General features: G+C 35.2%; 4 protein-coding genes across 4 annotated transcripts; 2 read left to right on the forward strand and 2 right to left on the reverse strand. All coding sequences in view use genetic code 12, as the record gives it.

Moving 5' to 3' along the window:
* Positions 1-495: 495 nt before the first annotated feature.
* On the forward strand, positions 496-1,236 carry CORT_0D01970 (hypothetical protein; the record flags this gene model as incomplete). The annotated part of the gene is made up of 1 exon (XM_003869133.1): positions 496-1,236. The coding sequence occupies one exon, from the start codon at positions 496-498 to the stop codon at positions 1,234-1,236; it is 741 nt and encodes a 246-aa protein (XP_003869182.1).
* Positions 1,237-1,280: 44 nt separating this feature from the next.
* CORT_0D01980 (Tsc11 protein) lies at positions 1,281-5,105 on the reverse strand (the record flags this gene model as incomplete). Its single annotated transcript, XM_003869134.1, has 1 exon — positions 1,281-5,105. The coding sequence occupies one exon, from the start codon at positions 5,103-5,105 to the stop codon at positions 1,281-1,283; it is 3,825 nt and encodes a 1,274-aa protein (XP_003869183.1).
* A 2,172-nt stretch (positions 5,106-7,277) lies between these two features.
* Positions 7,278-8,144, forward strand: CORT_0D01990 (hypothetical protein; the record flags this gene model as incomplete). The annotated part of the gene is made up of 1 exon (XM_003869135.1): positions 7,278-8,144. The coding sequence occupies one exon, from the start codon at positions 7,278-7,280 to the stop codon at positions 8,142-8,144; it is 867 nt and encodes a 288-aa protein (XP_003869184.1).
* Positions 8,145-8,512: 368 nt separating this feature from the next.
* Positions 8,513-10,846, reverse strand: CORT_0D02000 (Mnt2 protein; the record flags this gene model as incomplete). Its single annotated transcript, XM_003869136.1, has 1 exon — positions 8,513-10,846. One exon carries the CDS (start codon positions 10,844-10,846, stop codon positions 8,513-8,515), a length of 2,334 nt encoding a protein of 777 aa, XP_003869185.1.
* Positions 10,847-15,314: the final 4,468 nt, after the last annotated feature.

A 15,314-nucleotide genomic window follows, 5' to 3' on the forward strand; every position in this document is an offset into this window, starting at 1 on the left:
GTGTGTATAATTCCTCCTTGGTCTTACCATACCTTCAATGATTCATAAATTACACATGTGGTAGGTCTTTCGAGTTTTAACCACCGCCACCATATCTAGGCAAGTAACCATCTCTTGTGTAAGATATTTGCACGGTCTACTAGTAAATTGAAGGAATTTTGTCTCCCATAACCTTATTGGCGATATAATTCTTTCATTTTCCAGTGTCAATGTGTTTGATTTTTGAGGGAAAGTGTGTGTCAGCAAAATATTTGGTTTCGTTACACCCCACTGACATATTTATACCACTTAATTCATTTATTCTATCCCTCGACAATAGTGTTACCATCAAAGCCCCCTTCACTAGGTTCTTTGGCTTTTTAAGTTTTGCAATTGCAATGAAACAGAATTGTTGATCAAGAATGGTAGCCGCTCTTATTTGGTGGAAAAAAGCCAAACCTTCACCTCACACTTCATCACAACTCAACTCAACTACATACATTATAGCCAGGGGCCATGACTGAAGAATTGCCGCTGCTACATTCGAACTCGCACTCAACGCAGCATAACTTAGTACCACCGGTACCACAAATCAAACAAGAAGTTGGGCACAGTACTGAATCGACAACACCCAATCAACCTGATGACGAAATTGACTCTATGCCATTTGACGAATTGCAGCAGTTGTATCACACGCTACAAGATCGATTCAAAGCTGTATCTACTGAGCTATCCAAGACATATGAAGAAGAGCAAAATCAACGCAAAACATTGAGTTATTACCAACGTCGAAATCAGGCCATATTGAACATATTGGAATACTTAGAAGATGCAACCACAGCTAATGGCAATGCCTCGGATTCATTTGACACTGCTAGGGTAAAGCAGATTGTGGAAAAGGTACCCCGATTGGCAAAAAAACTATCTCCACTAATCCAGGACGCTTCACCATCAAATACACCGATATCTTCCAGTTTATTACTTAATGCATACTTGATGGACCATATACCCGATTTAATCGACGATGACCTAGCTTCCATTGAAATCAATCCACAATCAATTGAAAGTTGGTGTCGACGTAATCAAGCCACTATATCTACCAATTTAGTCCCTGGTGGAATTAAACCAGTGACTATTGAAATGTTGAAACGTTTGAATGAATACAATGGGGTTGAATTTGATTTGGGCGTTGACGGGAAGTTGATCGTTACCCCACAAGCTACTAGTTCATCAAGTAAGAAAAGGCGTAGGAGGTAAAATATACGAAAAAAAATCGTTTCTATATTTGGTTATTATCGTTTTTATGTAGTCGTAGTTGTTGCAATTTGCATCTTGAATGATCCTCGTCGTTCTCTTTTCAATATCAATTCCAAAACTCGAGTATTTTCCGTAAACAATTTGAATATAAAGATACGTTTGTGAAAAGCAAAGTTTCCCTTATCAATTAATCGAATAACATCAAGAAATAACTCACCATCTTCAAAAATGGAACTTGAATGTAATTTTAACTTGTTTAGTTCTCGTATAGCTTTAATTTCAATCTTGGACAATATGGAATTCAAATTATGTAAATTATGGAAAATGGTTCTTGTGATTGGTGGCGATTGAATTTCAATCGATGTTTCTTCAATCATACTATTGAAAATATTGAAATATTGAGCATCTCGATATGGATTGACAATAGCAACATTGAATAAATTTGCATCATCAAAAACTTGACCGACTACTTCGTTTTGAGTTGGTTTGGGGTATGCCAATTTCATACTGTTTCCATATTGATCCAATACTGAACACCAACCATATTCATCAAGAATTTCAATCCCTTCAATCGTGGTTGAAATCATTCCAATTACATAAAAACAAACACCTCTAATTTCCCAAATTGGACAATGATGAAACTGATTCAAAATTAGCTCAACTATAGATGACTTGAGATTAATATTGTACAATGGATCTAATAATTGAATTCCATATTTTCCTGAACCAATTTGTCCAATAATCCATAAATTTTGCTTCAACAAGTTCAACATATCACAATGAATTTCATCTTGGTTATCGATATCAAGAAATTCATTATCGTTATTTATCTGATTGAATATGTTTTCCACTGACGACAAGACTTGATCAAAAAAATCACGTGCCATTCCTTGTTGGAAATATGCCAATCCTTCTTCAGTTGATAATAAGCATTTGAAAAAGTACAACGACGACAACTCAACATCACCAATATCTAAGTTTGTCTTACCACGGGCATGGAACGCTCCAAGGCTAACATATGGGTAGAATTGAAACCTAACCAACTGTTCCAATTTCTTTACATATTCAAATTCGGTTATTTGAAACCATTTGTTGAACTCGTGTTCAAGATAGCCCTGTGATTCTAAATATCGAAACCCGTGGGGATCATTTAGGAAATGAACAAGAAATCGACGTCCAATTTCATACTTTTGTAGGATATGAACAATTGGTTGATACTTGATTATTGATTGTAGATTTAGGAAATTGTTTCCTTGACAATGATTGAATAGCAAATCAATCGATCGAATGACGATATCATGATTTGTATCATACAAGTTATCAATAAGGGCTCCAATGCAAAATTCTTGACATTCAAAAGCGTTTAACAATTGTGGCATGATATACTTCAACAAATGACTTCGTATTTTCAAATTCGACACAGTTAAACCCATCTTGAATAAGATTCTGAAAGGTGTATGTTCGACTGTAAAATCAGCATACTTGAACAATGTCAAAATGAATAAGTTGGTCACTTCAGTTTGGCTAGATGCGGAGATAATATTGGTAAACATGGTGAACAATTGCCAATTGATCAATAGGTTCAATCCTTCATTGCTGCTGCTCAACACTCCGATAAATCGCAAGTACCCCACAGACGCCGTATTTTCAAGTCTCTTCTTACTCAATATGGGATCTTTTGAAGATATACCACTACAGGGATCAATCTGAGCCACTATTTCAGCAACTTGTGGTAAAATTTTACTTGAAGATAGATACTTGAGTCCAGCATCGGTACTAAGGTACATTTCAAACAATAAACATCCAAAATCAATATATTTGGACGCGTTTCTGTTATTATGCACTGATGAAAACCGATACTTAAATGGACGATAAAATGACACCAATCGTTTGAAAAATTTCGGTGATTTCTCCAACACTTCTTCAAATCGCTTAGAGTCGGTTAATGGACCTTGTACTAAAGTAGTAAGCAATGACCAATTCCAATGCTCGAATTCTTTGATGGTGAGAACCTTGCTGTTGGTGATCATGGCCTTGAACTCGTCATCATCAACATCTAAGTTAGCATATGCCGTGATGCTCTTGACTTTGGACTTGATGAATTGATTGGTTTCGACGGCTATGCTCTTTTTGCTGTTTGTTAAGGAGATATGTACTGATATGCCTGGTATTTGCAACTTTGTCAGAACCAACTCATTCGGCAAATAATTATTGGCAATAAAGTAAAGCCTCAGTAGAAGAAAAGTTGCCTTTTTCTGTAGGTTTTTGTCACCGCCATCTTCAACGATGGGCAACAATTTCTCAAATAAGTGATTTCTCACCAATATATAGGTGAGCAACCCTTGATAATGTTGGACAACGTCTCTTGGAAATGGCTCCTTTATATCCTTGTATTCAAATATAAATTTTCTTTTACTTCCTAAGTTTTGTTGTTGATATTGATGATTAAACTTGGTGATAAAATCGCCAATTGGAGAATGTTCCAACCATGGAAACACTTGGATTCTCAATGCATCAAGTATGATATCAAGAATAAGATCCTGCACACGAGAATTCTTTTTACTCAAATTAATCAAAAGGTTCTTTATGCTAGTAAAGTTATTGATTGAAAATGCAATCAATCCATTGAAATCACGTAACAACACAGATATAAGCACCGATATTTTTTGCAATTTGAAATTGGAAACATGTTTGAATTTTGCATCACCAGTATACTCATCATTTGAGAAAACTGCAATTAATGAATCCAAATCGAATCCGTTTCGTAGAAATTTCCTTGAATTTTGAAAACTTAATAATCGAAGAATAATTAATAGACATGTCGATGCCACTTCGAATGAACCTTCAATGATTGAATTGATCATCAATTTGAATCCTCCTGAATGAAAGACAAGTTCCGGCTTCAAAAGGGCAATTTCGCAAATGGTTTCTAAACAAGCATTTTTGAACCCCTCAGGGATGGGAGCCACATGTAATCCATATGCAGGTAGGGTGTGATTATGATCATGCAGATCGCCTTCGATAATAGCAACCAACGCCTTTATAACACCAACAGATAACAAATCTGCACCCTTAGCTATAGTCAAATACTGCCGTATCAATTTCAATGCTTGAGTCATTTCTATCAATGATGATTTATACTGATCATTAGCTAGACTTGTGATGATGAATATAAGTAGTTTCAGTTGTCCTAACAAAATTAGACTATCATAATTGACAATTAAATACCGCAATATTCGATAGCATGACGATCTCACTTCCGGAACTGAGTGGTACAACATAAACTGTATTCTTGGTAGTACTGTTCTTATCTGCACTTCCTCTTTCAAGTTTGGATACGTTTGAAACAATGATACCAAGTCATTTGATTTCTGAACTACTGAATATTCATCTTTATCCTTAAGAGAACTTAAATTCGAAAGTAAATCACTCAACAACCAAGTTGGACTCTCGGCATTTGATTCGTTGGATGCGAATGAAGGTGAAGGTCGTAAAGATGGTTTATTAGGTAATGTAGCACTACGTATCCTCAATTGTTCTGATCGCAATTTTGTATCAATTTCAAGGTCCGGTTGAACCCTTGGCTTATTTTGACTTCTATCTACCGATTGAATGGGTATATTCATAGATGATAACGTTGTACCCCTCTCTCGCTCAAATTCTCCACGACTGGATTTATGCATTGGTGACTGTGGCTGAATCCCTGACAAGGAATGTTGTCGTTGTCTTTGGGGACTGTTCCGTTGCAAATGTTGAGTTTGATTTTGGGCTAGGGTTACTTGTCGTGGTTGTAGTGATGGAAGAGACTTTATCGATGTAGTCTTTTTCGGTGCATGACTATCTAGGGTTGAAGTGGATGAGCTGTTCATTATAGACGTTGTACCATTGGATTCTGGCTGGGGTTGAAGCTATCACTAGATTAAACATCTACTATATTTTCAGGTCGTGTCTGTTTTTGTTGTTTTCTGTCTTTTTTTCCCCAAAGTTTGAAATTTGACACGACAAAGTGAAATCTTTTTTGACAGATTGAATTTTTGGTTGCAAAAGGGAGACACTGTTTGAGGAGTAATAGGTGAGGGAGACATTGCTACGGAGTTGAATAACTAATTAGGATGGAAAAAGTTGGAAACGGCCTGACTTCTGGGTGTAAAACGAAGTTGGAGTATGTATTTGGGTGTGTGGAGATAAGCATATAAAGTTAGCCTTAATATTTAGAGTTGATCTCCCGGAGTATGTCAGGAATGATGAGCTGTGAGTAAATAACAAATCAACAATCTCCAAAGAGGCGAAGTCAGTGGTTGGAGTGGTTCATGTATGCTTCTTTTTGTGTAAATTTTAAGTCAATAGTATTATTTGGCACCTAATTTGGTGCAAAATTATTAACATTGGATTTCTACATCAGAAATTGTTTTTTGCTATTTTCTCAGGGAGTGTAAATGTAAAACAATAATCATAGAGATCTAAATCAATTTTAGGTGGTTCGTTTCGTGTCCCCACCTTTTGATACCCAATTTGATACCCAATCAAAATCTTCCAAGAGACCGTGGGAAACGAAAGCAATAGATTGTCTTAAGGCTCAAAAAATTTATTTAATGATTTGCAAAAGAAACTTGCCAGTGTCTTTAACACGTGTCTAGGTGTAGGCTTAGACCAAATAGATCCCAAAGAGTGACACATCCAAAAATACTGTCCAGAACTAGGTCATACTTTTACCTTAGGTGACTTATTTTGCCACCCAACTGCAATAGCACTCAAGTTGCAATACATTACTTAGCATACCTACACGTACCTAAATATAGAATAGTGGTCTCTCTATTACTAATGCCTGTGTTGCAGATGCGTGACACTTTTTCACACATTTGTGTAACGTTTCATTGCATTTGCAAATGCTGGTTAATCCGTTTGAATTAATCCGCATGCATCAAATACCACAAACATCAAAACTATGACGTAGTTTTTCAATACTTTTACTTTATATATACATCAAACGTCATTGATCTTTTCTTTTGCCATCGATGCAAAGGGTTTATCATTTTGACGTGGTCTGGCATTGTAGCATTGTAAGACAAAAAGACAGCACTGCATATAAAATCTAAGACATTTTACCAATTTTGTGCCGTTTCTAATTGATGGCGATGTGTGGGAAACTCAAAGGTTAAAACTAAAGAAAACTGTGGGTGCATAGTATTGAAATAAGATTTGCAGAATGAACCGACATTGAACCTATTGTAGAATAGCTACATGTATCGGAAGTGCTTCAGGTCTATTGGCTTATCCCAAGGTGATATCTGTAATTTCGATGATATCGGTCAGATCTATAGATCTCTCGGCTTTAAAAATATTAAATGTAAAAATGTCCCACACAGCTACTGATTGGCTTTCATTCCTTATTATTATCTCGGCTTTTGTGTGTGTGAAATGTTTATTGTATTATGTGTGTATGGGTTTGTTTTCTTTTTGTTTATCCTTTTTTCCGTTATCAATGAACACAATTTGATTGGTTGAAAATGTAATAACAAAGTAAAACTACCAAACAATATATTTACAAGGCTCATCTTTTGTTTTTCTTTCTCCACATAACAAAGGGATGTTAATACTCTCTATATGTACCTGCCATAGGTGAGAGAGTTATATGTATTGATGTATATCTTAAGATGATGTCTATCCAAATCAGTTGATCTCGGAAAAGAATTTGTTTCAAAAGAAATGAGACATTAACTCTTTGAGTGACCTCCCCTCACTCTCAATTCTTAAGTTTAATTTAATTTTAATTTATAAAATTAGTATCGATGTTTTGTGTAACATTTTCAGGTACTCTTGTACATAAAGTTCAGAGTCTCTCTTTATTTTTTTTCAACAACAAACAACAAAAGGGATAATAGAGAGAGTGAGATATATCAAGAATATAAGACATCCATCTTGATATCTACTAATTATTGCACGCCCACCACTGCCATCAACACACCCCCATCGCACACGCTTTTATATAACCAGTACATATAACTTTTATAATAAAACAAGCAAAGAGTAATTCAACAAACATGTCACCACAATACCAATCTACTTCATCGTCATTTGAAGATTCAAATTCAAAACACTCCAAGAGTGAAACAAAACAAGACCAACAGCAACAACAAAGCAAAACCACATTGCCTACGAGCCCTTCATCGTTAAACCAAAGTCTCAAACCACCAATGTTCACTTTCGAAGGGGATGAATTATTAAAAGAAGGAGGAGAATTAGCAACAGCAGCAGCAGCAGTAGAAGAAGAAGCAGAAGAAGAAGAGGGAGATCACCCATACCAATACGATGTTGAACCACCAGCAATTTTTGAACGTTCAGTTCAAGATTGCTGTTCACCTCATAGAACAAACTCCATCATATCACTCACAAACACCTTGAACAACTATACCCCTTCCTCATCATCAGCCTCAAACAACAACAATAACAATAGTGTTAATGCTAACAGCAGCACCACTAGTATCACAAACTTAACCAACAGCTTCCACAGTACTGCTTCAGGAAGCAGAAGAAAATCATTCATCAAAAGACCTAGATCATCAACTACAAATTCCTTCAATAATCGTCTTGAAGATTCATTTACCCCCTTAAACTCACTAATCACTTCTTTTGACTCCAACAACAACAACGATGCCGCCACCACGTTACCTTTATCCCCCAATAGTCCACCCAAATTGAAACATACTCAATCACAATTGAATTGTTGTTCGTATGCCGAGTTGATTTGTGATGAATCCTGGTCGACTCATTCACATGGGGGATCATTTAGCGGTGCTAGCGGTGCAAGTGGTCTTGGTGGTGCGAGAAGACTTCAACAGCCACCTATTAGATCAACTCAGTCTTCGGGAGTTGTCCCCACTTTAAGATCACCAAAATGGAAAAAGTAGAATTACAAAACAACAACAACACACGAATCATCCAAATGAAGAGATTACTCTTTATTTTGTTTGCTTTTAATATTGTTTTAGTTCTGAGATGTTGAGAATTGTGGGATATGCCTTTTAATTTACAAAAACTAGAGTTTTTTTTATATGAGATAGAGAGTAAGTATGCAGTTTGTTAAAGATTTTGTTAGAATTTTATGAGATTACCATCAAAGAAGGCCTGAAGTATTTCTTGATTGCGTCTCTGTTCACGAACTAGAACTAGAACCAGAATTAACACTACTACAAATTACTTTTCTTTATTGAAACCTAGTTCAATAATTTATTATCTACATCTATAAAATATAACCTAAACCACACACTCTCTCCGCTTACTCCAAACCAACCCAAACATCTCCATAATACTCAAACATTTCCTGTTCACGTACACTGAAATCAATAATTCTACCGACACGTTTATTATTCTCTCCCGTTTTAGTTTTTCCACCAATTGACGAATAAGCGCACCACATATATCCAGAACAATATCGACTATCCATAAACCAACCTCGACTAGGCTCATCATCAGTGTTTATGGCCCAATTATGTAAATCCATAGGTGGGATAATTGCCGATTGGATACGCAAGGGACTTGTATAGAATGCTCTAAATTCATCAGCAGTATGCAACCATTTCAATCGAGCTTTATGTTCAGCTTCTTTATCGAAATCCAATTGGGGGGATTTTGAACAGTAAAGAAAGCCTGAATTGATCCACACCAAAGCATTATCTTCACTTGACACATGCCCCGGATGTGGAGAACATAATTCAACTGAATCATGAGGCGTATGACCGTCTAATTTTGGACGATCCGATGGAGGTGTTTTGACTCCAATGGAAGCAGCATAATTTTCGTCAAATACATAGTTTTCTTCACCAGCAATGGCCATTGCTAACCAAAACAATTCTTTATCTCCATGACTTCGCTTAGTCACTGGTTCATAAAAATTCAATTGGAACATCATTAATAATGCATTGAAATGAATTTTTCGATTAAGCATTACCAACCCCGATTCTTGATAATGGAATAATCCTTTAAAGAAATCGGTATCGAGAGTGTATTTGGTCATTATGGGGATATCAAACATGACTGAATCGACAATTGATGGTCCTATTTTCTTGAAAAACACAGCATCTGACATTGGTCTGGTTTCAAATGTCGTCCTATCTTTATAAAAATAAGTTCCTGATTCCTTGTAACCTAGTAAGTTGAAGAAATATTCTGGTGTTTGCATCATTACTGTATCAGCATCAATCAACATAATCTCTTCAAATGAATTGAAAAATGTAGCAAGAAACTTGTTGGCGAATTTCTTGAATTTATCCTTGTAATCACTATGAATGACATTATAGGTATTGACAAACCAAATTTCTTGTTCAGGTAAACCCTTTTCATTTTTCAAGTAATCATCCGGGAAATTATGAGCAACTTTGTCGAATGATTTAGGTAAGGTGACAATAACCTCACGTCCAGCAGTAACAATCTTTTTCTTAGTTTCTTCCAGTATATCATCGTAATACACAATTTGAATAGGTAGCTTGTTGTTTAAAGCACGAAGTAAGTGGATTAATCGTACTGTATCATCAACATGATCATCACCAATTGATAAAACAATTCCCTTTCCATTACATTTATTCTTGAATCTGTTTAAAAAGAAATCCATTTGTTCGGAATCCTTGTATGATTTAGAAGTCTTTTGTGAATCATCCTTGACAAATTTCGACATTTGTGGTGGTTTATAAAACACTTCACCAGTAAACCGTTCGTAAATAGGGTACTCAAATGATAACCAAGGATAAACACGATGCTCAAATGCACTATGCTTGATTGATTTGAAATTGATGAGATTTTCTTGTTTGGTGTAACTAAAGGACGGTATACCCCTACCACTCTTGGAAGCAACATTGATTCCACGGATAAGTTTATGTTGTTTATTAATAAACTCCTCAGTTCGCTTGATTTGAGTGGTGTTATCACTAGTAAGATAACACTTATTAAAAATTCTCAATATGGACACATGATCAACAATTTTTTGTTCATAAGTCATTGTCCTATTCCAAAAATCTTCATACCCCTTTCTAATAAATGTTTCAAATTCAGCCGTATTTTCAACTTCATCTTTATTCTTGTTGTTTTTTTCAGCAAAATCTTTCTTGTAATTTTCTAAATGATTTTTCCTCCAGTCATTAAATTTAAATTCATGTTTGTTTTCCAATTCAATTTTTTCATTAACTCTGAAAATCCAATTCTTATCATCAATAAATAGGTTTTGGAAAAATAAATCACACCGTTGTTGAAAATTTAAATTTCCAAAAATGGAATCAATTTCATGATTGGCAAAAATCTTGTCATATATAGTAGCATGAGCATCTATTTTACGTACGTCCTTTTCCTTCAGTTGCTGTTTTTGTAATAATTTGATGGTAATGTCATCTTTGAAAGTCTTTGTTGACGGTTTCTCTAGCAACTGCTGTTGTTGTGGCAGCTGAACATTAGCCGGATCATATTGGTCGTAAATCGAGGATTTTGTCAAGTATCGCAGTTCATTATTACGTGCATGATAGGTGTAAAATAGCCAAATATTGATGACAAGTAGCCATATTACTACTCCTGAGTATATAAATGTACGTTGACTGGATCTGTTCTTGGTCAACTTTTCAATCATAGTGGACACAGTGCTGTGGAAAGTTGTCTAGTGTATGTGGCTGTAAAAATATGCGTTGGATCAAATCAAAAAGAAAAGAAAAAAATAGCTGTGCTGCGATGAAAAGAACAAAAAAGTGTATAGCGAAGGATGCGACTGTAGGTGATATGGATAAGCGAATGTGGGTAGCTAAGTATGTTCTAACGCAAGTAGCAAGTATATGTGAAAGAAGAAAAAGAACCAAAAAAAAACTGTCGAGATCTAGTTGGTTTATAGCTGTCTTTCTTTGATCTAAAAATTAGAATAAAGATCCCAACGTGTAATATATATGCGTGTGTACCTATGTGTGTGCTGCTGGTAGTGGTAGTTAGATATAGGGCGGAAAAAACAATAAATCAAACTAAAACTCCTAATTGAATAAAAATAAAATTTTTTATTTTGTTCTCTGTTTGGGTTTGGTGTGTTTGTTTGTTTGTGTTCCTTTTGGTTTGTGATGTTGCTAAAGATTAACCACGTGTGTTTCTGCCATATAGGACTGCAGCTGTTGTTGGTATAAAGACACAGTGGTGTGATACTAGCGGGATGTAGGTGTTGATTGTTGAAGTGCAATGTGGATGTGAAATATGCAAATTTCAGTTGAAATTCAAATGGTTATATATATGTATATATATATATATATAGTACTATTGGTAAATAGTAAATCCTTCTCTTCTGTTTTTTGTTGTGTTTTACTAAACAGACAGACAATGATAATATGGATTACATAATCATTAGCTACACAAAAACCTTTATATGAGAAGTTTTTTTTGTTTACCTATTGTTCTATTATTGTTACTAATGTTATTATTATTATTATTATTAGCAACGTATATGCAGTACACACAATTTATTTTGTTTACATTTTGTTATCTTTAGTATTGTATAATACAACTTACAATACAGTGTATTATTGTTGTTTCTACCAACAATGTCGCATTATCAAACTGTGGATGACTCAAAACCTCTCTGCTTATCAATTCTTAGACCAATAGAACAGTCTTGACAGCCCATGGCATCTAGTTCGGAGGAGAACCACACTTTTGGGCTCAAATGATTGTTACGAGCTAAATTGATTTTTGTGTGTGTTTGTGCCTGCAGCGCGGCTGCTCAAAAAGAGAAATGGCCTAAAGTACACGCAACTTGCATATATATGCAAGGTAAGATTTCTCCCTCCCTTGAAGCATCTGATGATGAGATGGTTGCTTTATCACATAAATCACTCCTCTTGCACTCCCCACCACACTCTCTTTGAAATTAAGTCTTGGCAGTAACATCTGACAGCAAGGATACATGGGAGACACTTATGACTATATATATTTATATACATTGGTGTTTTTACGTCACCTTTCTTTCCTCCTTTTTTCGAGGATTGCTAACGTTTGAATGGAAAAACAACAATAGTCAGCTATTGTTTGTAATCATTGTATTACTACTTTTAGGAAGAGGAGAGGGGAAGGCGGACATTATCTCGACTGTGGTCATTGGCCATGATCCACTTATGGAGTCGTCCATGTTCGGTTCATATTGGTATTTGGCAAAAGAAGAAGGATGCATGCAGTCTTGCATTCTTCTTTTAAAGCCTCTCCATTGGAAGAAAAACATTACTGCTTCCATCTCTCTTAGTTCCGAATTCGTGCTTTTACGTTACTAATTCGGCAGACACCCCCGAAACCTTTTTTATCTTTCTACGGCTTTTCATGTGCTGGTTTTAAAGATTTGTAAGTCTAATCTTAGGTAATTTGTTCAATTACACAATAACAACCAAAACAATCTCATCACATTCATTATGCATATTATAATTACTCTATTGTTCTTCAATTTCTTTTTTTGTTTTTCTAATCTTTTTATTTTCAATATTGAGCAAGTATGCACGACAATTACCTTCAGGTGGTTTAGCACGATGTCTCTCACTGGGAAGTTGAGCATCTTAGTACACATTTTGTAGAACACATCTATGAAATTATAAACCCACTAAGTAAATAGTTTACCCAATTTTGCTCGTTGTGATTATTTCTTTCAGATTAAAACAAAAAAGCAGATTAATGTTAAAAACGTTAGATTAATTTAAAAAAGCCTAAATGTTTTTATTTTTTATGTCCTCCGAAATCCTTTAAAGTACTATTGTTCAGAATCTCAGTTTATGGCTTTGTTTTTATTGTTTTCAACGTTGGTTAAGGTACACACACACATATATATATACTAATTCGCTCCTTATATTCTATTGTCTGGTTTTTTCATAACTGAATGTGGCTTATTGCAAAACCACACACACTTTAAAAGCCAATCCAACAAATTAATGGAATCAAGGTCAGCCCGTTAGCCTCAATTTAAAGAAAGCAGAGCCACACAACAGGTTAGTTTTTGTCACATAATTTCATTTCGTAATCTTCGTAACAGTACGCCACAATCACCAAACTACTATCATTTCGCAAAAGATTTACGGTTTCTTTCGTTTAAAATGCACTCAGTGTCCTCCCGCATTGGGTTATGTAGCTTTTGGAGTTTTTGTATCACATCCCGCCCATAGTACATTTTTACGGTGCTGAATGAAAATCCTGTGTTCTTTATATTTCTTGGCACATGAGCTTATCAAAAAAATTGTCCAGACTTACGTTACAAAAATCCAAATTGCTTTAGTGATTTTTGTGAGGAACAACAATTAAAAATATTTTAGATCTTCGACACTAAACGCGACATTGCAAAAATCAGTGTTACTAACAGACGCGACACACAGAAATATCATTGATATTTAATCCACGGTTATGTGGCTTATTAGTGATTTGGTATTATACGACCACGAAAGGTCAGATAAGCCTTTGTATGTAAGCGGCGTATTGTAATTCTAAAGGTTTCCTTTTTTGTTTACTCAAAATTCGCGAACAATTTACAATCTGCACTTCTAAAGGGCATATTCTTTTTCCAAGTCTCATAACCAACACCTCTTTCTTCTGCAGTACTGAGAGAGGTTTTGTATTGAAACGATACCATTTGTGTATATGTTCCACCCTGTTCCATTGCTTCTTTAAAAGAGACACTACATTTTTGAGTGGTTAAAACTCACAACTATGTGCGGTTCTATGAATTTAAATTAACAATCTCTTTCTGGGGTTGTAGTTGCATAGCTCTAAAAACAATTGACGGACTCAGTTCAGTACTATGGAAGTGCAGTTACAATTTAAGCTGATTTGCTTTAATTGAATTATATTTATGTCAAATGTTAGAAAGATCATCTGGTAGGGCCAAATGTAAGTGATAAAATAGATCTGTTAAATGTATATAATAAAAATCCGTAGATTTGGTCCCCAATACAAAACTTTGCAAAGTTTGAATTGAAAGTATGCGCTATTTAGTTAACTGACTGCAATATCTTTGAAACTTCATTACTTTGGTCTAGCAGACTGCTCAACAACTGGTGACTTAGGGAAGGCTTTTGAAACTAATTCCACAATCATAATACTACAATTAACAGCTTTTTTAGCTTGCACTTTATAAAGAAAGATAGAAATTCAAGAACATGGCATTTTGCTCGTTCATAAACCTTCTATCTTAACACCAAACTAAAAATTATCATATGCTCTTTCGAATTACCAATCTGATGACAATCACTCATCATAACTATACACACCCGTTCCTATCTAAGCAACATGCCATAAAATTAACAGTCGTGTCTTTTTCATAATTTGCAATGGTTGATTTGACAACTTTCAAATTGGCTTCGTAAAAATGAGAACTTAAATGACTGCACCTTTCCCTTACACAACAAAGAAATGGGGTGTTTACACAAAAGCATTATTACGCATACTTTCACCCCATTAACGAAAGAGACATTTTCATGGGATCTAACTTCTTCATCTTTTCACCGCATATCTGTTTCTAAAGAATAACAAAACCTTGTTTTAGTTATGTTGCCGTCAAGCTGTTTAATGGTAAGCTTATGTTGCTTTTTACTTTTTCTACAAATGTGACTTAGAAAAAGAAAAGCTTTTTTTAGTACAGAGCGATGCTAAAAGGTCACGTGAAAATGAATAATGTTAAGAATATTCGTTTATGAGTTGGAAAAACCAGCTTCTTCAAGAAAAGTTACATGAAGTCACTCATCTGTCAAGAGAGAATCAAAACTTGACAAAAGGAAAGACAGAAATTGAATGCTTTTGAATCCAAAAGTGTAATAACAGATACAATTAGGAGGATATATGATCACCACCGCTTGTTTCCTTGTGAGATAGTGTATTTAAATGTCAGTGTTGCAAGAACCCCTTGAATATGGAGTTCATTGTCCGGAAAAGTGATCAAAAAAATACAGCTACTTTAATACCTTTGATAGGAGGAGGAGGAGGAGAAAGCTTGCTATTCTGTCTCCATGGTGGCGTTTAATTCGATACATTTATAAGTCAACCACATGTATAACGTCCACACACATGCCAAGGAGGGAATGAGTAACACACCAGCA

The sequence above is a fragment of the Candida orthopsilosis genome (genome assembly GCF_000315875.1).
Source record: "Candida orthopsilosis Co 90-125, chromosome 4 draft sequence".
Taxonomy (NCBI): Eukaryota; Fungi; Ascomycota; class Pichiomycetes; order Serinales; family Debaryomycetaceae; genus Lodderomyces; species Lodderomyces orthopsilosis.